General features: G+C 32.6%; 2 protein-coding genes across 6 annotated transcripts; both read right to left on the reverse strand.

Moving 5' to 3' along the window:
• Positions 1–3,516: 3,516 nt before the first annotated feature.
• On the reverse strand, positions 3,517–8,002 carry LOC11431162 (probable serine/threonine-protein kinase At1g54610). Its single transcript, XM_003602714.4, has 7 exons — positions 7,338–8,002; positions 6,959–7,243; positions 5,706–6,023; positions 5,047–5,274; positions 4,869–4,969; positions 4,661–4,781; positions 3,517–4,151 (listed from the first exon to the last, which is right to left on the reverse strand). The coding sequence occupies exons 1-7, from the start codon at positions 7,641–7,643 to the stop codon at positions 3,828–3,830; spliced, it is 1,683 nt and encodes a 560-aa protein (XP_003602762.2). The 5' UTR covers positions 7,644–8,002; the 3' UTR covers positions 3,517–3,827.
• Positions 8,003–17,312: 9,310 nt separating this feature from the next.
• LOC11424383 (ubiquitin-conjugating enzyme E2 27) lies at positions 17,313–22,136 on the reverse strand. 5 transcript variants are annotated; one of them, XM_024780065.1, is made up of 6 exons: positions 21,986–22,136; positions 21,682–21,869; positions 21,483–21,531; positions 19,055–19,214; positions 18,785–18,874; positions 17,313–17,709 (listed from the first exon to the last, which is right to left on the reverse strand). In XM_024780065.1, the coding sequence occupies exons 2-6, from the start codon at positions 21,857–21,859 to the stop codon at positions 17,608–17,610; spliced, it is 579 nt and encodes a 192-aa protein (XP_024635833.1). In that variant the 5' UTR covers positions 21,860–21,869; positions 21,986–22,136; the 3' UTR covers positions 17,313–17,607. The 5 variants fall into 5 exon arrangements, with proteins under 5 accessions (XP_024635833.1, XP_024635832.1, XP_024635831.1 ...); XM_024780064.2 differs by having other exon boundaries at positions 21,682–21,882; positions 21,986–22,131; XM_024780063.1 differs by having other exon boundaries at positions 21,682–21,889; positions 21,986–22,111.
• Positions 22,137–23,915: the final 1,779 nt, after the last annotated feature.

Consider the following 23,915-nt stretch of genomic DNA (forward strand, 5'->3'; position numbering starts at 1 on the left):
GACATTCAAAATTTCTTATTGACACATGTAAATGATATTTTTACCTCCAACAGTAATTAACAACCGCTGGATTTATCCGGCGGTGGTTAACTGTCGTTCCAACTATCAACACAAAAAAAAAAAAAAAAAAAAAAAAAAACTCCAGCGGTGGTTAACACCCGTAGAGCATGAATATTGATTTTTTTGGAATCCTTAATGCAGCGTGAGTGTAACAATTCCATCCTCAACTCGTGACTCAGGTTCTCCATCCTCAACTTTTAGTTGTGTCATTTGTTTAGCTGAATTCTGTAATGGAGACCAGATAAGGTTCCTGCCGAAATGCAATCATCATTTCCATGTGGTTTGTATTGATAAGTTTTTGTTATCTCATTATTCTTGTCCTACTTGCAGGCATCTTACTCAAGTCTAGTAACTATATTATCATATATAGCTTAGAAATTAATATTACGAGTATATATATATATAGAGAGAGAGAGCTAGCTAGTTATTAATTTTATGTAGATTAATCTTCAGGCCTTGTCTGTAAGATTAATACAAGATTTGAGTTAATATATATATGAACTTCCTTTTAGTGACCCTTTTTTTTCTAGTGATAGAAAATATACGGCACAAGGTATAACTTTATATTTTCTTGTGAGATTGAGAGTATATAGTTCCAATTGAAAATATACGGCACAAGGTATAACTTCCTCTGTACTTGTCCCCAAACTAAATAACTACACAATAGTACACATATACAACTAACTAATTAAATAAATATTGCTTTCAATTACTATAAAAAAGATAAACAGAACTAATTTTATACTAGTACTAATATTTTTACTTAATTGGTAGTTGAAACTACTTCCAGCTTCTCAAGTGTTTGTGGTTACAAGTGAGAACTCATAAAAATCATATACATGCTTCTCCACGGTAGTTAATACCGCTGGAGCATTTTTTTGTTTTGTGTTGTATATTTTGAACGGTAGTTAACCACCGCTGAGAGTAAAAATGTCATTTACAAGTGTCAATATGAAGTTTTGAATGTCTAAAAACCAATTTTCTTTTAATTTAGGACATTAATTTTGATCCAATCAATAGATGGTGTGTTGGTACATTTCATTGTGTTATTTGGGGGATTGCTTTAAGGGATTTACTTTTTCCACCCTATGGTTTTTCTCGCGCGCCCTATTTTTTTCAAAAATATCCTTGAAGTTTTCGGAATTAATAATCCGGAATTGTGTTTTCCTTTGTTAAAAGATGAAAAAATGAGTTATGGATTTTTCCGGATTTTGTAATTCGAAAATCTCAAAAAATAGGGCGCGTTACATGATTTTTTCGGATTACATAATCTGAAAACCAAACACCCTTTTTTTCATGGTGCTGATGCAATCTGGATTACGTAATCCGGACAGCACGAGCACCAATTCTGAACATGTTTGTAACATGGTTAGTCATTTTAAGGACAATATTAATCTTCCTAGCTTTTGTCCTTGTGTTTTTATGATCAAGACTCCCTTAGAAAGGACTTCTTACGAGACTCCGCCCTCAAAATCCAAAATTCCATCATTTAGACCCTTTTTTTCATGGTGCTAATGCAATCCGGATTACGTAATCCGGACAATACCATCACCAATTCTGAACATGTTTATAACATTGATAGTCATTATAAGGACGATATTAATCTTACTAGTTTTCATACTTGTGTTTTTATGATCAAACCTCTTTTAGAAGAGACTTCTTACGGGACTCCACCCTCAAAATCCAAAATTCCATTATTTAGATCTTTTTTTTCATGGTGCTAATGCAATCCGAATTACATAATCCGAACGGCAAAGGAGCATTTTTGAAAATTTTACAGAACGCGTGAGAAAACCATAAGTTGGAAAAAGTAAATCTCTTGCTTTAAATGCTACATCGACTACTACCAGTGAAATACGGGTAGGTTCGGAGGATTGGTTTAACTTAAAGACTGAAAAAATTCAAAAACTCTACTTATTGACATGTTGCATCTAGAATTACTATTAACATATTTGACTTGATTTTACCAGGTTTGTTTTGAGCATGTTGGATCATTTTTGTTTAGAATATGTGTCCCTTGCATGGTGGCATTTAGCCTGAACCAATGAAAGTATTGGTCCATAATGGACCAAAAATTAAAGCCATTAGATTAGCATGTAAGTACAATAACACTATACATCACACACATATGATTCATTTACTTTCTCTAAAGTTTCCTTTACTTTCTCTCTCTTCCCTGTGGAAGACCATTCACATCTCTTCAATTTTGGGAAAAAAATCTTAATGAACATCATGGTGATCTACCTCAAACCCACATTCAACGCAACAAAGAGTATTTTTTAGACAGGTTCATTCAACTCTCATGTTTAATGAGAAATTATCCACTTCATATGAATTACACAAACATTGAGAATTATTATTTACCAAATGATTCAAACACTAGTAATCATTGGTTCAACCAAACTAGATAAACTTTTGATATGAATTTCGACCTGTTTAATTTCAATTTCATAACAGCCGTATTTCTTCCTAATTCTTTTTGCAGCAACTATTCACTTGTTATTCCCTCAAACAATGTTTCTACAGAGTGAGAAGTAGCAGTAACACTTCAAAAGTTAAAATCTACAGAACAATTTTTATTCTTAGGGGTGGATGGAGAATCATACAAAAGAATTTAGTGAGGATTGATGGAAAATCAACAATTTTTTGAATCTGGAAAGAAAAAAAAACATCCGCAATTGGTATTTTGATACTTTGAGAATCATACAAAAGAATTTAGTGAGGATTGATGGAAAATCAACAATTTTTTGAATCTGGAAAGAAAAAAAAACATCGCAATTGGTATTTTGATACTTTGGGGGTCATTCTACCTCATACAAAGCAAGAACAAAAAATATAAAGGAAGTAAGGAACCATTTCTCGTTTGGATGGAGACAAACAGAGAGATAGAGAGAGACGCAATGACATAGGTGGAGTTGGGGTTAGATTTGATATGAGTGGACCATGGTAAGATTTGGTACATGGTCTAATCTAACCATAAAAAAAAAGTGGCCCATGATGAACCAATATTTTTACAAGTCCATTTTATACCGAACCCACCCGCCTTGCATATCTTACAGGTTTTGTTTTGAACATGTTGGATCATATTTGAGTTTTACCTAGTTTTGTTATTTGGGGAATCTTAAGTTTAGTTTAGAATAGACAAATACCCTCATAAAAAAACATATACACTACAACATACTATAATACACTATTCACAAGACTGGTCTGAGATAATTACGAAGACTCTTGTGGTCGGAAGTGAGGACTATATCATGGAAGATGGGTGCACAGTATTAAATTACGGGTATGAAGCTTTCAATAGAAACATGTGTATGAAACAGAGCGTGGAAAACAGATTTAATAGAACGAAGTGTAAGCATGATCACATTTAAGACAATAATACAAATTTTATGATTTGGTTCAACAGACAAGACTTGTGAAACTGCATACCAAGGCTTTAGTGAAAAGAAAAACTGATAAAAAATGAAACATTAAACGTGAGAGCACTTAAAAAAATAAACATTTTCTTGCTAAATGGAAGAACATTTCCAAGGTCATGACGAATTAGTGCTCCCAAAAACTGTACAGCAGTGAATTTGATCCTAAGATATACAAATATATGAATCCCCGTTGTAGATGATTATACAACAACAACTTTATGCAAATGAAATACCAAAAAATATGAGAAACACAAGGAAAAAAATTGGAAACCATGCCAAAAAGATGTATCAAGGCCTAAATCATTTTTTATCTCATTATAGGATGGCAAAATCAAATGAAACTGATTATTTGCTCCTGAATAATAAATCCATTGAAAGTCCAATAGTTGATGGCTTAAATGGACGCATAAATTTCCATGATGAAGCCATCTGAGACTCTTCTTTTTTAGTTTTTGTACCTTTGTGAAGTCCTGTACCATCATGGCTTCTAGTAGGTCCAGATGGTTTTACATTGAATGTCCCTGAACTAAAGGATGTGTCCGAGGCACCAAACGAAACAGGTCCTTTACTTGATTCATCTTGTGGATATCCAACAGCTCCATCTTGATGAGGTGGTGGAAATTTCTCACTCTTGCTTTTTGCATTTGCATGGGTCACAACTCTCCACCTCTGAAATTCAGTGAGATACACATGTAATGTTTGCTCAATCAAGGCATAATATAAGACACTATTTTAGTGGAAAGCTCGATTCACCATGAGAGCATCATCAAGTCAAACAAAATTTCTCACAAAGTTCAATGTCTTTATATCAGAAGAAAACAAAAAACTAATCACAAAAATAATATTTTATGTCAGGGTAGACAAGATCAGAGAATCCCAAGTAAACAAATGCTGAAGAATCTAGGTCTCAAGTTCCAGGTGACATTATGATTTATAAATATTAAATACCAAATAGTGAGATTTTAAATTAGTCATGAGTGTATGTCGGTAGATGCATATAAGGTCAAAGACATTCATTATTCACAAAAGTATGTGACATGCTAGAACATTGGTTGAAGGATCAGAAATTTAAAATTAAAATGAACTGCAGCCAAATTGTGTACATATGCGGCACATTAAATAAAAATTAAGTGTCAAGTAGTGTATAACAGACAAATATAACTATATTTTTGACTTACATCTAAATTTGTTTGGATCTCTGCATTGGCTTCTGGGGCCGGAATGGCTCGACCACGCTCACGTGCTCTGACTCTTTTGGCACCATCGACTGCATTAGCTTTTCCATTTAGTGCCTTTTGCCTGAGAATAAAATGAAAAAGCATCTCAGCAAATAGACATAGTGATGAGTGAGTCAAGAAGTTAAATACGAAAAAAGAATAAGACGACCTTCTAGCTTCTTCATCTCTCATTTTAACATCCAATTCTTTGCTAGGAGGATACTTTGGCAAACTTGACGGTTCACAAGCATAGGGCTCGGTGGTAAAAAACTGCAAATAGAAAACAGATGTGAAATATGTTACATCTAAGTTTTCAAATATAAGGTTAATCCACAGGGATCACTTACTTCATGGTTTAGGGCAGCTGAGGCAGTTCCACGGCGATCGGGATCTATTGCAAGAAGACTGTCAATTAGAGGTAGTGAAGATGGAGGAAAATCCTTGAATGTTTCTGAGATACAGCGTTTATATGGCTGTTGCGGCTTAAAGATTGTAGCGTTTGGCAATTTATGCTTCCGCCAATATTCCTCAGCTGGAGAGCCACACAACTTAAAAATTTTGTGCAGTTGTTCAACCTAGCCCCAAGCAACCCAAAAGTCAGTCATACATTGTTCTGAAAATACACATTTCAAGAGCAAAAATAAAAGACATCTTATAGGGCAGATAAAGGAAACTTGAGAAGGCTAGACTGCTAACCAAAAATATTTGCGACAGAAGAAACTAAGTATCATAGCAACTGCCCTAAACAAAATGGTTCTTGTTTTCTGTTATTTCTTTTTAATCTATCTCTCTTTAACATGCTTTGTTTATTTTAGTCAATAAACAAGCTCCTACCTTACCCAACTTGGTTGGCGTCAAAGAGAATTTTTCAAGTAAAAGGTCGGGAAAAGAAATGTTGCTTAAGGAACAAGATCAACCACAAACTACAGAGTCAAATACTCGAAATATTTAAAAATAGATCTAACGCATCCCAATTAGGATTGATAAACAAGATGAAGAGCAATACCTCTGTTCGGCCAGGCATGATTGGCTTCCCGGCAAGCAGCTCTGCCAAAATGCAACCGGCACTCCAAAGGTCAATACCTACGCCATAAAATGTAGCTCCAAGAAGAAGCTCAGGGGGTCGATACCAAAGTGTCACAACTCTGCTTGTCATGCTTTGTTTTTTATTAGGATTATAGAAAGTTGCCAGCCCAAAATCTGCAATTTTTAGGATTCCTTCATTATCAATAAGCAGATTTGAACCCTTGATATCGCGATGCAATACGCCTCGACTGTGGCAATGCTCAAGACCAGAAAGTAATTGCTTCATAAAGCATTTAACCTGTCATAGAGAAAATACTGAGAGACAATTTAGCCTTTCAGTATGTGTTTTCTTTCAACATTTTATCAAAACATGACTGAGTCTTTCTTCCATCTAGTCTCACTGATAATTGAAAAAGCAGCTCTGCTTCAAAAGACTCCATCAATTACTAAATGCAAAAGTTTCCATGAAATAAGTCTCATGGTTAATTTTTTGGAAAATGTTAACAAGTGCCTTAAGGGCATTGTTTAAGCATATAAAAGTAGCAACTTTTGCATTGGAAATTGTACGGTTATGACTTTAACAAATGTTTGACTTGTATTTTCAAGACATAATTTCTTTTTGTGGGTTCCTTAAACAATGCCCTTAGGGCACTTGTTAACAAGACCCTAATTTTTTTATGAAATAAGCCTTATATGATTTGATTTAACAATCAATTGCAGCTGTATAAAATGTGAAGTCGCCCTACCTATTTGATGTGCAAACTCTTTTTTCCATTCAAAGTAGGGGTTGACTAAAAATTAAAAAACGTTTTCTTAACAACCAAATAATCTACCCTAAGAAAAAACAACCAAATAATCTACTAGGCTTCTCAACACACACAAAATATTAATATTTGAAATATAACACTTAGTTAAGTCAAATTCTTTCCATAAGAGAGAATATGTAATTGAAAAATATCGCATACCATACAAGGATGTGAGAAGTTTGGACAATATTGATTTATGAATATCATGAAATAAATGGAAAGCTAAATATGGTTAGAATAGTAAAAAGAGGTCCCAACTTCCCCTAGAAAAGAGCTAGGAGCAAGATCAAAAGCCTAAAACTATACAAACAAAATTAATGCAAATCAAATGAAACAACTTTATGTAATTAAACCCAATAAAAGGAGAAAAAAACAGTTAATTTAATTATAATTTAAGCATGCCAAAAGGAGGTTAAAATTATAGTACCTGAGGTTCAGTGAACTTAACACCTTGACCAGCAGAAAGGCCAGCAAGATCATGTTCCATATATTCAAATACCAAATAAAGACTACATGACATTCTAGAAGTAACCAATCCTTCAAGCTTTACAACATTTGGATGATCAAGTTTCCTCAAAACAAGTATCTCTCTTGCCATAAACTTCACACTCTCTGGCTCCAAATTATCAAATCTCACTTTTTTCAATGCTACTATCTTCCCTGTAACCAAGTCTTTTGCTTTATACACATTACTATATGTCCCTTGCCCAATCTGAACAAATCAAACACACAAATCACCACCGATTCAAAAAGATCCATTTTTTCATTATTTTTTTAACTACACAACAAAAAATGTATAATTTCACCTTAGCAAGTTTTTCAAACGAGTTGGCGCGACGAGGAGTCCAATCGCCAATGGCTTCACCGGCGACGGCCATCAACCAAGACGGCCAACCTTGTTGATTCACTGATAGCGGATCGAGCATAGGCTTCCGGCGCTCCAGCGCCGGTAGATTCACCGGAAAATCTCCGGTATGCCGATTTTTTTGCCTCTCCCGAACTCTAACAACATTATTAGTTACTTCAGAAGAACCGTTACGCTGCTGAGTTCTTCGTTGACGGCGCTGGTCTCTGTCTCCGTCACTGGCCGGCGTACCAAGCACGCAACCCATCCGTCAGATGAGACAACGTACTGTTAGGGATGCAGAGTATGAAAATGGAAATCACATGGAATCAGAAGAAAAAATAAGTTAGTTTACAAAATCGCCGTCGTGTGCGGCGGAGATACGACGGAGTAACGGTTGTTAGTTGAAAGAGGGAAAAGAAAAGAAAAAGGCTATGAACTTTTAGTTGAAAGTTTTGTGAGTGAGAAAGTGTAATGAGTAGAATGAGTTAAGAAAAGACACGGGAAGAAGATGAAATTACGGAGATGCCACTGTGTCTGAAAGTCTGAGCTGGTGTTGTCAGTTAAATGCAATGGTGGTGGTTATGAGAGAGAAAGTCCAAAACGACATGACGTAATTTGATTTTGTGAACAAAAAAAAAAGGTGCCTTAAAAGTAAAAGAGAGGAAAAAGAAAAAACAAAATTCTACTGCTAAAAATTCTTGATATTTGACTTTATGGTTGATTATTATTATGGCGTGTTGTTTGAATTGAAATTCTTTTGATGAATTTAGGTGCAACTATTGAAGAAAGGATTTAATGGGACTACGAACCAATGGTGAACGTAGTTAATGGTTTCAATTCAAGATTGAAAAATCTGACACATGAAGTTGTTACTTCTACCTACCGTCTTCTGCGTATTAAATATTGCTTCTACCATTTGGAGTAAATACTTGCTTTGCATTCATTGCTCTAAAACAAGGAGAAAGAGGACTTGGATGGAAACTTTGAGAATAAAATCACCAATATTTATTTTTTTTACAAATAAAATCACCAATTTTATTTTGAGTAAATATGCAATTACCCCCTCTGAAATTGTAAGTTTCGTTAATTACCCTTCTGAAATTAACAAAACTTCAATTACCCCTCTGAAATTGTACAACGTTAGTCAATATGCCCCCTCTGTCAATTTCCTCGGTTAATAAAAAAAATCTGGATTTTTTTTACGTTATGTGTAAATACCCCCTTCAAATTTTGCACTTATGTGCAAAATGCCCCCTAAAATTTATAACAATCAAGCAAATTGGTTCCTGCGACAAAAAAAAAAAATTTGCAAATTTCTAAAACATGTTGAACTTGATTTTATAAAGGAAACCTAAGCATGCCTAACAATATGTTATAAAATAAACTTGTTGCAATATCTTGTGTGTGCATATGTAGAGTGGTGACAAAATAGACAACCCTTTAAAGAATGGTTTGTGATGTCTGATGAGGATGACTAATTTGACTTGACCATGCATAGATAACATAATATGAATATTATCAATACTGTTTTTTCTTTTCAAATTTAGTAAATTATCTTAAGTGAATTGTGCTGCCTTGTACAAAATTCTTTCAGTCTGCAAGAAGAGTCTAAGACTAATACAGATGTTGAAAAAACAGAATCTAAAACAACATATAAAAGGAAAAGAAAAAAAAAGAACAAAAATACATAACAAAACAGAACATCAATTCATCTCGTTTTTCAGGTCAACTTGTTTGCTTGATTCCTTCATCATGGTTTAAAACAAGGGCCTTTGATGATGATGATGATGATAAAGAAAAAAATTGGGAACAAAAGAATATTTTTTTTGTCAAGGTCCAATTTGCTTGATTATTATAAATTTTATGAGATATTTTGCACATAAGTACAAAATTTCAAAGGGATATTTGCACATAACGTGAAAAAAAAAATTCAATTTTTTTTTTACTAACGGAGGAAATTGACGGAGGGGGCAAATTGACTAACATTATGTAATTTCAGGAGGATAATTGAAGTTTTGTTAATTTCAGGAGGTAATTGACGAAACTTACAATTTCAGGGGAGGTAATTGCCTATTTACTCATTTTATTTTATTGAACTAACCCCCCTCTCTCTCTTTTGACGTACTCGAATTGATGAATTACTCTTTGCGCCAACTTTATATAAATGTGATTTAAGATAGGGTCTTGCTAACCAATGTCCTAAGAACAAAAGTAATCCATAAATAGAAATTTTATTTTGGAAATGTAAGCTGTTATAACTGACCAAGTAATAATTATACTACTCCCTCCGTCCCTAATTATAAGACCCTTTTGAGAATTTTTTTTGTCCCTTTTTATAAGACCCTTTTGTTATTTCCAACTACATTAATTATTTCTTTACATACATGCCCTTATTTATTATACATCTTTTTCTTCAATCAACAATAAATAACATGTTGAAAACATAAACTAACCTTCTTTCTTAAAGGATAAAATTGTAAAAACAATAGTGATTACAAACAACTTTAATACAAATATTCACTATCTTAATTCCCGTGATTTTGACAAAAGGGTCTTATATATAGGGACGGGGTGAGTACTTTTTATTATAAACTTATTTATTTCAGTTGTTTAACCAATACATTTAAGGCACTGGTTAGCATTCTCTTTTAATATATTAGTTATTCAATGAATTTTTAAATAAAAATTACTTATAGATGTAGGCGAAAGGAGTAGTACTTTTTTCTAATAAAAAACAAATTGTTTAACAAAAAGAAAACTCGAATAATAACCTATCTCCCTATTTTATTATTACTTATTTTTATATTTTTACGCATATTAAAAAATGTAGTTACTTTATTAGATCATTTACCTATTAATTTTACTAAACACTATAAATTTAAGAGTTTTCCTATTCTAATCAATATTACATAGGTTAAGGTAGGTAATTAAAAAAATACTATTTTTTATTCAAAATAAAAATTATGTACAACCTTACAAAAAACACAGAAAATTTTAACATAAACTTTTTTTTTTTGGAGGGAAACATAAACTTATTATGTTTGACTTTTTATTTAATGCAAATTTGCATATGATAGAATTTTTTTCTTTTAAAAGATGATAGAAAAAATCTTAAAATTCTATTAATTGTTATATGTTCATCTTCTATAAATATCCTTTTTTTACCAACTAATTTATCAATTTTTTTTTACATAAATACAACTTACTATGCATTTTGTTTTTGACAATAAACTCGTAGTATGTTGATTTGCGGGTTCATACTACCCTATATTTATAGGTTAAAAAAAATATTACGTTAGAGGCGCAATTTTTAGTTTGTTTGTCATTTATTCGTGTCTAATCTTCTCTCTTTGTTTTTTTAATAAGTTAAACTACCGTACTCAAATTATCACTAAATACAATCAAATTTGAGACTTTGAGGAAGAACCCACTTTAAAATTTCAAGTCAACACCACCAACGTGTGTAATATTCTCTCTTTGAATATGCAAGAAACCATAAAAGGTTTTTCTTTATGACGTCTAATATTGTTCTTATTATTGTAGATTGTTCCTCTTATTATAACAAGAAAAAAAAGGATTTTTCCTCTTATTGTCATGGATTATTTCTATTTTTATGGAATTTAACTGATTTTCTTATTGATAATTTAAATAAAATGATATAAATAATAAAATAGATTCCATCCATTGTCTTTTTGTGTTCTGGTACTTTCTATTATTAAGATAATCAGTTACATGGTTAAAGCTTAGCTCAGTTGGTAAGGACAATGCATAATATATGTAAGGTTTGGAGTTCGAATCTCGACCATAAAAAAAATAAAAATCAACTTATTATTTTAATAATAAGCGGAGAGTAAAGTTTATTAATAGAGCCGTAATCGTTGAACTAAAGCTTTTGCTATTTTCATTTTCGTTAAAAAGTACTTTTAAACTTAAAGCCTTTTGATAAAATATTTTCTTCAAAGTCCTAATTTCTATCATAATATATTTAATATACTATAATTCATATGAAAAAAAATGCAAAAAATATATAAAATTTATGGAAAATGCTAACAAGTGTCTAGGGGGTGTATTAGATTAGGATTTTAAAAGACTATTTTAATAAAAAAAATCTTTAAGATTTTAAAAGACTGTGTGAGATTGTATTGATTCTGTGAGATTTTAAAAGACTTTTTATGTAAAAGACTTTATACACTCAAGATTTTAAAGGATTTATCACACGGACTTTTAAGGATTTTATGTGATTTTAAAATTTCAAAGAATTCAATGAATTTTAGGGGAAAAAAAACAAACTTACAAGCATGAATGATAAAAATAATGAACAAATAAATTATAGCATTTTAATAAAGAAAAATAAAACCAATAAAAAATTCTTCTACTATTGATTTTCAAATTTTATGGATTTTATAAGATTTTAAGGGACTAAAAAACACTCGAACACATTATTCTCAATACACATTTTTTATTTATTAAAAATGTTATTCCCACAAAATTCAATTGTACATATTTAAGCTTATGCCAGCACTTACAAATCTTTAAAAAAAAAAATATTGTGTCAGCCATTACAAATCGGTCGAGTTTAACGAGTGTTAACTCAATCAAACTCGTTAAACCTTCAAATTTTAGTTAAAAAGATTAAGAAAGAAATTTTATCTTAAAAATGGTGCATTCAATATCAATATATTAAAACTTTAAAAGTAACTTTATTTACTTAAAATGGTGCCCTAAAAGTAATTGTTAACGAGACCCAAAATTTATTCATAAATTATTTATGGAGAACAAAAATAATCCAAAACTCTTACGAAAAAGTCCAAAACTCCTTTCCAAAAGAAAAGTGTCCATACCCATAACTAATTTGAAGAGGGTCAACCAAGTTTAAAAGCAGGAGGTAAAAAGTAAATTGCGCAGGATTGGAAGACTTGTGTTGTACTTGCGGTGCAGACTAGATCAAATTAAAGTTGCTCTTGATCAAATTTGTTGATTTAATTAATGATTGAATCATCAACTTCGTCCCTGAATTTTTACGGATCGGTCAACTTCATCACTCAATTATGCAAAATATTACTTTAATCCCTGAATTTGTTAAATGTCAATCAAGTTAGTCCTTCTGTTCAAACGAAGCGTTAACGGGGCTAACGTAGCCGTTAACCTCTCACATGTCAGGCGCCACGTAGGTAGGGACTAATTTGACCGATAATAACAAACATTTTGAAGGACTAAATTGATTGATTTGCAGATTTTTTTTTTGTTTCTTCCGAAACGGCTCTTTTCTTCCCCAACGGCTCTGTCTTCCCCAATTGTATAAAATTTGAACCCTAATTACACAATCTGCAATCTACATTCTAAAATCACCTAAATTTCCTCCAATAATAAGTGGTCCAGTTCTTCCCCAATTCAAAAAACTTGAAACCCTAATTTTTCGTATTGAATCTGAAAGCCAAAATCCACAAAATTTCTTGAAACAAAACTATTGAAATTGAATCTGAAATGAAGGGGGTGAGAATATGGGAAAAAAAATTGTTATGAAAGTCGAGCTTCATTTTCAAGCTCCAAGTTTAATGGTGATGAAGAGAGGTTGAAGATGATTCAGAAATGTAACATTTACATTTCTGTAATAATATTTCCATCATATTAGTCCCTGAATTATTTCACTATCTATCAAATAGATCCCTACGTTATATTAAAAACCATCAAATAAGTTTCTGAATTGTTTAATCAGATATCAAATTGATCATTGAAGCATATGAGTACAAAATTAAGTAAAAATGCCAGAACACACAAATTGAAACTGAAATATTACATAGGCAAAAGTCATAGGTTATAAGTCATAAGTCTGAGAAATTACATAGGCAAAAGCAACTTAACTATGAGGCATTAACAACAAGTCATAAGTCTTAAACGGCAAGTTAAGCAAAAAGAAACCCAACTACGGGGCATAATTCAAATAAGCCTAAATATTACAAATCCAAAACATCTATTAAACTCCAGTAATCATCACTTCTTTGGAAATTCGGGAGTTGGTATAAACTCCATGAATTTAGTAGGTTGAGTCGAACCGGGTGGACCATAGGTTGGATATGGAACCCTAATCATGCCAGCATGAGTTGGATAAGCTGGTGCAGAACCCCTCATTGGTGTCTGCTTAGGCCTATCAGCTAAAGGAATCGGTCGTCTAAGGTCATACCTCCTTGGTGCAACACTCTCAAATTGCAAATTCAATCAAATTATTCCCTAATCATAACATAATCAATCATATCAGTCCTTCAATTAATATACTAATTGCCAAAACGATCCTTAAAAATTAAGAGTCACACCTGTCCAACATTTGCAAAAACATTTCCTGCAGTTTCTGCATCTCCAGAGTAAATACGAACACAGAATCTTGATAAACAATCTGAAAGGCGTTACCTTTAATCACAGCCGAACATAGAAACTTCAAAAACGTCAGAATCGCCAGTGAGATGATGATTTTGGAGGGGTGAGAATGGAGAAAGTTTTAGCGGAAAGGTAAAAGGTCAAGGATGTTTTTGATGTTTTGACTAAAATGTGAAGGATGTATGGGTAATGCAGGGGCAAAATGGGGAAAGCAGAAAAAAATAAAGTGAAAAGTGAAAACTGGACTTTTTCCAATTCAATCAAATTAGTCCTTGAACACGTGGCTTCATTCTTGCCACGTGTACAAGACAACACAACATGCAGGGCGGCATGTCAGCATGACTAACGGAGCACTTGGACGGAGGGACATTTTTTATGGACGTCTGACAAATTCAGGAACTAAGTTGATATTTTACATAATTGAGGGATGAATTTGGCCGACCCGTGAAAATTCAAGAACGAATTTGATGGTTCACTCTTTAATTAAAACAGTACTCCATAAAAGAAGTTCCTTTTATTTTTAGAGCTTCTCCCAAAATTTGTTTAGCCTAACTTTTTCTTAAAGGAGAATAAAAGCTGGGGCATGAAAATAAACTAACCGTGGAGTGGAAGTATTAACTAATGAAAGTAAAACTTATGTTTTTAAATTTTCATAACTTCATCAGTTTGCTCAAAAAACTTTAACAATACGATCAAGTAAAATTGCTTGCCGTGACAGTTGGAAATCTAATTTGTGGTATTATTAGCATATTTGGAGGGACCGCTAGTACCTTGACTGTTCTAATCTGCAGAACACACGAGGCTTGACCTAGTTTTTGCACGTTACGTTTTGTGTAAACCAAGTCAATTCATCTTATTTTATTTTTGTATAAGTTGAGTAAAAGTTTAATTTAATATTCTCTGTTTTACAAGCCACGTATTTGAGCTTATAATTCAGGTCTTATAAGTTCATCTTATTAAATAAGAGTAAATAGGCAACGACCTCCATGAAATTGTAAGTTTTGTCAATTATTCTATGAAATTAACAAAACTTTAATTACTCTCCTGAAATTGCACAACGTTAATCAATTTACTCCCTTCGTCAAATTTTTCTGTTAGTGAACATGATGTTTTGCAAATACCTCCCCTGAAGTTTTACACTTATGTGCAAAATGTCCCCAAACTTAAAAATCTATATTATTTTTTCTTAAAGGCAAACAATTAACCTTATTCACCTTATTCTTTCTTAACCATGTTGTATTTTTATGGAAGAATACACTATTATAAATAATACATGTAGGACACTTGTGATTAGATCTAAGGAAGAAGTTATGAACTAACTTAAACAATAGTAAACTTTTATATTGCTGTTGCGGATATAATCATCAAGAATATTCAAACTTGATCAACAAAAATAAAGAAGAATTGCAAGAAAATATGATTTCTTAGGAATATGAAATGTGATCCAAACATAGATTAGGACAAATTGAGTGAGAAAAAAAATATGAAAAGATATAAACATTTTTTTTTTTGGTTACACATTTAATTTAAAAAAGAAAAAAATTGTATCTATCTCGTCACCGGAAAATCCCGTAGAAAAGGATATCTGGAGCTAAAGATAGAGTGCACGCATAATTTACACGTGCACGTGTAAAACAAACATTACTAAGTTCACAATAAAAAATATAAACATTTGATACCATGTTTCACCCCACTTTTTTTTATCCAACCACAATAAAAAAATGAAATAATATAAATTTTTAAGTTCGGGGGGCATTTTGCACACATGTGCAAAACTTCAGGGGGGTATTTGCAAAACGTCATGTTCACTAACAGAAAAATTTGACGGAGGAGGTAAATTGATTAACGTTCAATTTCAGGGGGATAATTGACGTTTTGTTAATTTCATGGAGGTAATTGACGAAACTTACAATTTCAGGGAGGTAATTGGCTATTTACTCTATTAAATAAACTCATTTAAAATCTATCACTTTATCATAAGCTTATAACTTATTTTAACCAACTAATAGCTTATAACATGTCAATTTTTTTATCCGAATTTTACTGTTGCAGCTTTAATTGAAAAAATTAAATATATCCTTTTTATGTTATTTTATACTTTTTTTTAACAGAACATGTTATTTCATACTTATAAACTAGTTCAACCGTTAAAAAATGGGAAATCGGGATAATTTTTTTTTTAAGTCCCTGGCTTTGTGGACTTTGCACTTCGCTGTCACAATGATTCATGACTCGGGATAAAATGCAAAATCGTCCATAGATGTGTACTCATGTCAGCCAGTGAAAATTCGCCGCTAAAAGTTGACTTGACAATTGTTTTAACTGACAAGAATGTATGACGTGGATCTAGGGTCCAAAGTGACAGTCACCAGTTCGAAATTTTGGTCCCTGACTTTACTCCTCGCTGTCACAATGGTCGTTGACTCGAGATAAAATACAAAATACTCATTGGATGTGTACCTCCAATAGCCATTATAGTCCTTAACGTTAAAATTGGTCGTTAAAAGGTGAGATGACAATTGTTTTGGTTGACAATGAAGTATGACGTGGATCTAGGGACCAAGTGACAATAACCGATTCAAAATTATCAAATTAAATCCTAAAATCTCAAACGAATATATAACCATTCTCCTTATCCAATCTTCCATTAAATACCAAACAAAACACATGATGATGATGATGATGATGGGTGGTGGTGGAAACTCGTCCCAATGAAGTGTTTCTCATTCGTCAAGAACTTTGTATTTTTCTCAATGAAATTGTTATGTGGTTGTGGTAGAATTGATGTTAGGCGTGTTGCACAAACTCATGCTAATAGGGGAAAATACTTCTTCGCATATGCACTTATGAAGGTACGATTAGGTCTCTTTAATATGGCTTTATACTTTTGGGTATTGTGGATACTTAATGTTGAATAAATTTTCACATTTAAGTTGTTGGAAAATTGAAGCAATTTTCGTTTGGGTAGTTTTATGTATACCTCATTTTTCCGCTATGAGCTTATTTCTAATTGAATCAATTTTCACTTGATTATAGGATGATCCAGGACGTTGTGGATACTTTTGGGAGGGATGAATTGGGATTTTAGGATTTAGGGATCTATGAATTTACAGATTTAATCTGATAATTTCGAACTGGTTACTGTCACTTTGGTCCCAAAATACGACATGCATCCTTGTCAGCCAAAACAATTGTAAGCTCAACTTTAAAGGTCAATTTTAATGTCAATGACTAAACAATTTATTGGAGATACACATCCAGGGACTATTTTGCATTTTATCATGAGTCAAGGATCAAAATCTTGAACTGCCTACTGCCACTTTGGTCCGTAAATCCACGTCATACATCCTTGTTAGCCAAAACAATTGTCGGCTCAGCTTTTAACGTCAATAACTAAAATGGCTAACAAAGGTACACATTCAGAGACAATTTTGCTTTTTATCCTGAGTCAGAGACAAATTTTTTTAAAACATTACCTCCTCCACTCACCAACCAAACACACCGCAAGGAAAAGTTTAGGACTAGAATTATATTTTGGAACAAAGCTAAAAAATCCAAGAACTTATCCGTGAAGTAGAAACCTTGCCAATAATAATGGATTCAATCAATTTCATAGTACTTTTTTTTTCTCCCATACCTACTACTCTAAAATTAGGACAATGTCGGGTACAATGTTTCAAAAGAGCAAATAAAAGGCAGAATTAACCAAAAAGACTATACGATATATCTTTAATAGGTTATAACTTATCTTTATATCCAATTAACCCTTTTTGTTTATGTGCTTCCAACATCTTACGTCGACATGTGAAATAAGTTCACAATGATCAAGATATTTTAGTCAATATCTCATAAATAAGCTACAGCAGCCTTTCAAGAGCCAAGTTTTCATCACCACCAACAGCTTCCAAAATGTTCCTTACCTGAGCTTCAGGAAATCCCATCTCAACCAGTTTCTGTACCTGAAACAAAATTAAATAAAGTGTGTTATGAAACTACATCAAACAAACGTCGTCATAATTGTACATTAGCAATGGAAATAAAATAATTACTGATGTAACTTAAATTTCACAATTTTATGCAAACCAAATAATAAGTACAACACCAATGCTCTTAAACTGGATATGCATGCCACAATGCAAGATTCATATTCAAAAACAATTATGGTATAAAGTTATATGATACAAAATCATCAGTGATGAACGAAACTTGCACGTTTATTGCTTTCATATAAAATTGTCATAAAAGCACATTGTAAATTGTAATACAATATTATTAACTGGATCATTATCAAATTTTCTTTAGTGAAATGTTTAACAAAAACACATTAGAAAGACAATGAATATACCATTTAGTCATTAATATGTCAAATTTCACAAATATATTCTATTTTGTTTTCACAAACTCTTTTTTTCTTTCCATCAACTACAGTCAAGAAGGTGTAACGTAATACTCCCTCCGGTCCTTAATATAAGAAAATTTTCAAATTTTTTTTTGGTCCTATTTATAAGAAAATGTCACAACTTTTAAGCTGTAGTTATTGCTTAAATGACTTTTCTATCCCTATTTAATGTTTCTCTTTTAAATATTAGTGGGTGTATTTAATGTTTCACAATTTTTTGAGGGTATATTTGTAAAAATGTTCAAAAAGTTACATTAATCAATGAATGCATTGGTTTTGATGTTTTTTGGTTTTGTTGCTTATAATAAGGACCGGAGGGAGTAGTTGACATAGCACACAAGTGCCACATGTTGCCTGCCTGACAAGAATGTATTTGTAAAGAAGTTGGCATAGTTGGAGACTGATTCGTATAAACAGACTTTCAAAGACCTAAGTGTTATACAACTTACTACTTTTAGGGATCGAAATATTCATTGACTCTTAAACAAGACATTTGTGCAAAACAAACCCGCGTAAATAATAAAAATTGAGCACTGTGAAATATTAAAAAGAGGTAATCAGCTGGTGAGACCAATTAAAATATGCTTAATGACGTGCATCCACATTCAGAAACTTAAGTGCAACAAGTTTATTACCTTATCTTCAACCCCACGAGATGATGTCTTGGCAAAACTTTCTGTCCAGTAGCGAGCAGTATTGACAAATGTCTGATAGTCTTTCAGATACTGCATTGCCCATAAATACACACTGGTTTAAACAGAATGACATAATCGATAAAAATATGCACTGCCAGTAGAAGTTGATCTAGCAGAAACTTGGACAAGCATGACATTCTTAGGTGTACTGTCTTTGTTAGTTCAACACACAACATATGAGAAGAAGCAGTTCATAAGAATGAATCAGACCTGCTGTGCCACAACAGCATCTTGAGGATCATCAGGTTGAGGAGCAGAAAGAAGTGCTTGCACGGAAAGTAGTGCAGTCTTCAGAGTAAGTGCCGGGCTCCACTGATCTTTCAAGATGTCCAGGCAAATAGCACCATTTTGGCTGCTGATATTTGGGTGCCTACAATGGTTAAATGCATCACAAAATTAATCAATCGAATAGATATTTGTTGAACAGTAATGTATTTAAATGCCATATTTGCTATGCATAAGTAATTGCTCATACTATAAAGGCTAGAATAGAAAATAGACTAAATAATCATACGTTTCTTAACAAGCTTGGACACCGAATGATGAGGCAAATGAAACAAGCACAAGAAACATAATCGGCGAATTTGGTAATCAACGAGAGACGGTGAAAGGGAAAGATTAAGAAAAGATGACATACAAAACTCTGTCAATATTTTGAGACCAAAACCACATTACACGACAAAGACAACAACAAAAAAAAAACTAATGAAAAAGATGGGCATATCATGTTACTCTAATAGGTTTAGAGCTTACACTCATTCAGTAATTAAATCAAGACAGATCGAACATCTAGCATAAAATGTCACTACAATTGTCCAATATCATCTACTCGAGAAATGCTAGGGACACACTCCCTAACTCACTCCTATAACATACTCCAATGATAATTAGCCACATCATCCACTCTTTTTATTCATTTACCTAATAACCGGTTCTACAGGTTGCTGCAAGTTAAAAAAAATAAAAAAAATAAAAAAAGTTACACTTTTTTTTCAACGTCTTTCTTGCTGCCTTTTTCTCTTTCCACCTTCTTATGAGCATTCTGGTTCTTCATTTATTATTTTATTTTTGTGACACTAACAATCAAGTTTTGCTCATTTTTTACACAATTTTCTGAATTTAACTTTCCTTTGTTTTTCCCTCATTCTGCACTACATAGCAGCAACAACAAAATCTCAACAGTTCACAAGAAATTAGAGCAAACGTTTTGCACAATAATCAACAACATCAAACTTCAATTTTGTGTAATAGATAAACAACAACAATATGAAACAGAAACCCAAGGTTGCCGTTGCCGGAATAAATCATAACCTGGAAAGGGGCGCTCGCACTTCGAGTATGTTGTAGGATTTTTCAGATCTCATTTCCTAAATTGTTTTCGAGTTGGGTTCTATGAGATTATTGATCTGGGTATGTTTTGGTTCTATGATGTTCTTGATATGGGTACATTTTCCAGATTTCATTTCCTAAATTGTTTCAAAGTAATTTTTTTGTAACTTTGAGGGTTAACAGGGGCAATATCTTCCAGATCTCGCTTTGTATCGGACATTTCAATTAACTGATGCCTTTTGACAGATGAATTTGTGTGAAGAAGAGACAGTTTAGTGGGAGTAACAAAGATGAAGATAACCCTAGCATTTCTCTCATCTACAGGATGACATATTGGTCTAAGATGAGCTTATCTTTCAAATCAAACCCAAACTATATTCTGGGATTACACTATAAATTTCAACGAAAGTAACAGCATGTCAAGCAACAAATTGCAATGAGTTTTAAACACTAACAAATTATAAGGGTGAGTTTGGTTTGTTTATATAACTATATATGTACAGTTGATATGCTAACACTGTTAATTACAACAATAACAAAAAAAAAAAATCATTTTTCATCTCGTTTCACGTTTTCAACAAGAGAACTGCTATATATCACGACAAACTGTCTCACAAAAGGTACATGGTTTCTAGGCAACCAATCGACATCTCTTTTGGCAGGAAAACACGTTTGGGGAAGCACTACTATTTAGCATTAATATTTTGCCACGTTTCACTTATGCCTTCGTGATTCATTCCATGATCACATTTGTCGTTATAAATATCATTTCCCTTTCAACATGTGGCTTTTTTGTTGTTATTGGTAAAAACATTTCAACTAAAAAGGAAAACAAAGAATAAAACATAGTAGACATCAATGAAATACAAAGATAAATATTACAATAGATCAACATAATTACAGAGATTTCAATAGGTTGTGGCAGCTGATTTCAGCTAGCCGCCAGTTCACTGAATTGCATAGATAACACTGCCCATCACATACTCCATCGTCACACTTTGAATTGGCTTATTTGAGATAACTTACTGACATAAGTTTAGTGAGACTGGTTGAGAGAACTTATGAAAACAACTTACGGCATTGTTCATAAGCTGTTTTCACCTTATTTTCACCAATTTTCCAAGAGAGCTTATGAAAATAGCTTATAGCTTGTAAGAAAACAATTTAACTTTTTGATTTTATCTTTTGATATAGAAAAACACTTATCATGATATGCGTTTATCCTATAAGCTGCAAAAATTAGTTGTTTATCCAAACCGGTCCACTCATAAATTAATGACAAAAGAGAGAGTAAGAGACATTTTCATACCAGACTTTAGTTGAAAACCTCATCTTTGGAGGTTCAAAGGGGTATCCATCTGCAACAAAAGTAAAGTCATTAATAATTAATAATAATAAAAAATAATTAATTAACCGTATTACAAGCAATAATTAACGATCCAGGTGAAGAAATGAAAAACCCTAGCTAACCCTGATTAAAAAAACAATAATTGGGGATATTTCAATACCGGGTAATGTGATATCAATCTGAAAAACACCACCATCATATGGAGTTCCGGTGGGACCAGGAATGGTTCCGATCAAGTTAACAAGGTTATCGCTTTTGAGGGCAACCCGAATACCGGATCCTTCAGCGTCTTTGCGGCAATCGGCAAGCTCCTTCTGCACGCGAGCAAAGTCCACCATCTTCTTCAATCTGAAAACAATCACTGAACCCTAGAAATTCCTAGCAATTCAAAGAGTATACGGTATTGTGTGTGTTGAAGAAATATGAATGTGAATGAGAAGGAGAAGAAGCGGTTTGTGACTCACCTTTGTGTGGGGTGCGGTACAGAAGAAGCTAAGAATAAAAACCCGTTTCGTTGCTACTTTTCACTTTTTAGTAGTAGTAGTAGTAGTAATAATAGAAGTGGTAGTGAGTGCTTGGTGTATTTTTTTTTGTTTAGAGATCTTTTTCTTTGTGACTAATTTTAGGTAAAACAACAAACTTTGAGAAAGAAATAACATTAAGAAAATTGCTGAATGAAATTTCCTCAAAATAGAAAAAAAGTTATGGAATTAAATGTTCAATTACTTTAGCAAAATCCACATACAGCTCTAGAGAAATTTGATGAGCAAGATAGTTGCACAACGTTAGAAGATGATTAACATTGACTTCATGTTTATTGTTGAAAATTGCTTTTTTGACATTCAATACTTCCTATTGATATAAGAAAATGATCAAATTATTCACAACGGTAGTTAACTGCCTCTGGCATATACGTCGATAGTTAACTGTCGCCGGCTCCTTCTACTTTGCTGCTTTTTATTGTGATTTTACGCGTTTCGGTCGAAAAATCAAAATAAATCGAAACTTATTCAGAATTCTACGAAACTTTACAGACCCTTTCTATATTTTTTTTCGAGTTGTCTGCAAAAAACCATATCAAAATTCAATTTCTAGGTCGACGTTTTGATGTTTTGGTTTTTTGAGTTATTGGCGCATTAAAAATTCATATTTAATCCATCCCTTATCGAAAAATTATAATTTTTTGCAGGAAATGTTTTTTTTTTTATGTTCTTAATATGTGTACAAAAAATAATGAAAAATTTAATCTCTATATAACTTTTCCGGACGCGCAGTTGGAAAAATATTGCAATTTTACACGTTTTAGTAAAAAATTCAAAATAAATTCAGGATTACTCGAAATACTAATAAAATTTGCAGATCCTCTATATGTATTTTTATAGAGGTGTCTGCAAAAAAACAGCTCAAAATTCAATTTTTAGGTTGATGTTTTGATGTTTTCGTGTCTTAAATTTTAGACGCGTTAAAAATTCATATTTAATCCGTCCCTTGTCGAAAAGTTCAAATTTTTTTGTGGGAGATGTTATTTTTTTGTTCTAAACATGAGTGCAAAAAAGCATGAAAAATTTCAACCTCTAGGACACTTTTTTCGGACTCGCACTTGAAAAAAATTGCGATTTTGCATGGTTCGGTCGAAAAATCAAAATAAATCGAGACTTAGTCGAAATGCTACGAAACTTTGCACATCATCTATATGTATTTTTATAGAGGTGTTTGTAAAGTTTCGTAGAATTCTTAATAACTTTCGATTTATTTTGATTTTTCGACCGAAACGCGTAAAATCATAATAAAAAGCAGCAAAGCCAGCGGCAGTTAACTTCGTCTGGAGGAGCCAGCGGCAGTTAACTGCTGGCGCATATGCCAGAGGCACTTAACTTCCGCTGAGTGTGATTTGGTCATTTACTTGTGTCAATAGGAAATATTCAATGTCAAAAAAGCAATTTTCTTTATTGTTTAGCAAGCTAGCGAGCGCATGGTAGTTTCTCTCAATGTGTGAATAAGAGAAAATATTTTGGTGACATTGAGTTCCGTGACATCGCTGACATTAGAGCATAAATATTGGTTCCTTTTTAGAGTGTCTTTGCGGATATTTATGACAGTGTGTCATATATTTTCACTTTGTCCAACAAATGTGGTGGTACTGCAATACCACTGTCTCTTTCCTACTTTTGATTTTAAACTATAAATTTGAGGTGTATTGTGTGATTAAGTGGAACGCAATTTTGAGTTTTGGATGGGTGGTATGAATATTTAGAAAATGCTAGTTTAGTGGTTTAAATGATTGAGAAGTGTGAAATAATATAATGTATTCGGTGTGACCCATTTATACCACACATATAGATGACATATATGTGAATGCTTTTAGTGTATTTTGATGAAAGAGGATGTTCTATG

The sequence above is a fragment of the Medicago truncatula genome, chromosome 3, assembly GCF_003473485.1.
Source record: "Medicago truncatula cultivar Jemalong A17 chromosome 3, MtrunA17r5.0-ANR, whole genome shotgun sequence".
NCBI classification, from domain to species: Eukaryota; Viridiplantae; Streptophyta; class Magnoliopsida; order Fabales; family Fabaceae; genus Medicago; species Medicago truncatula.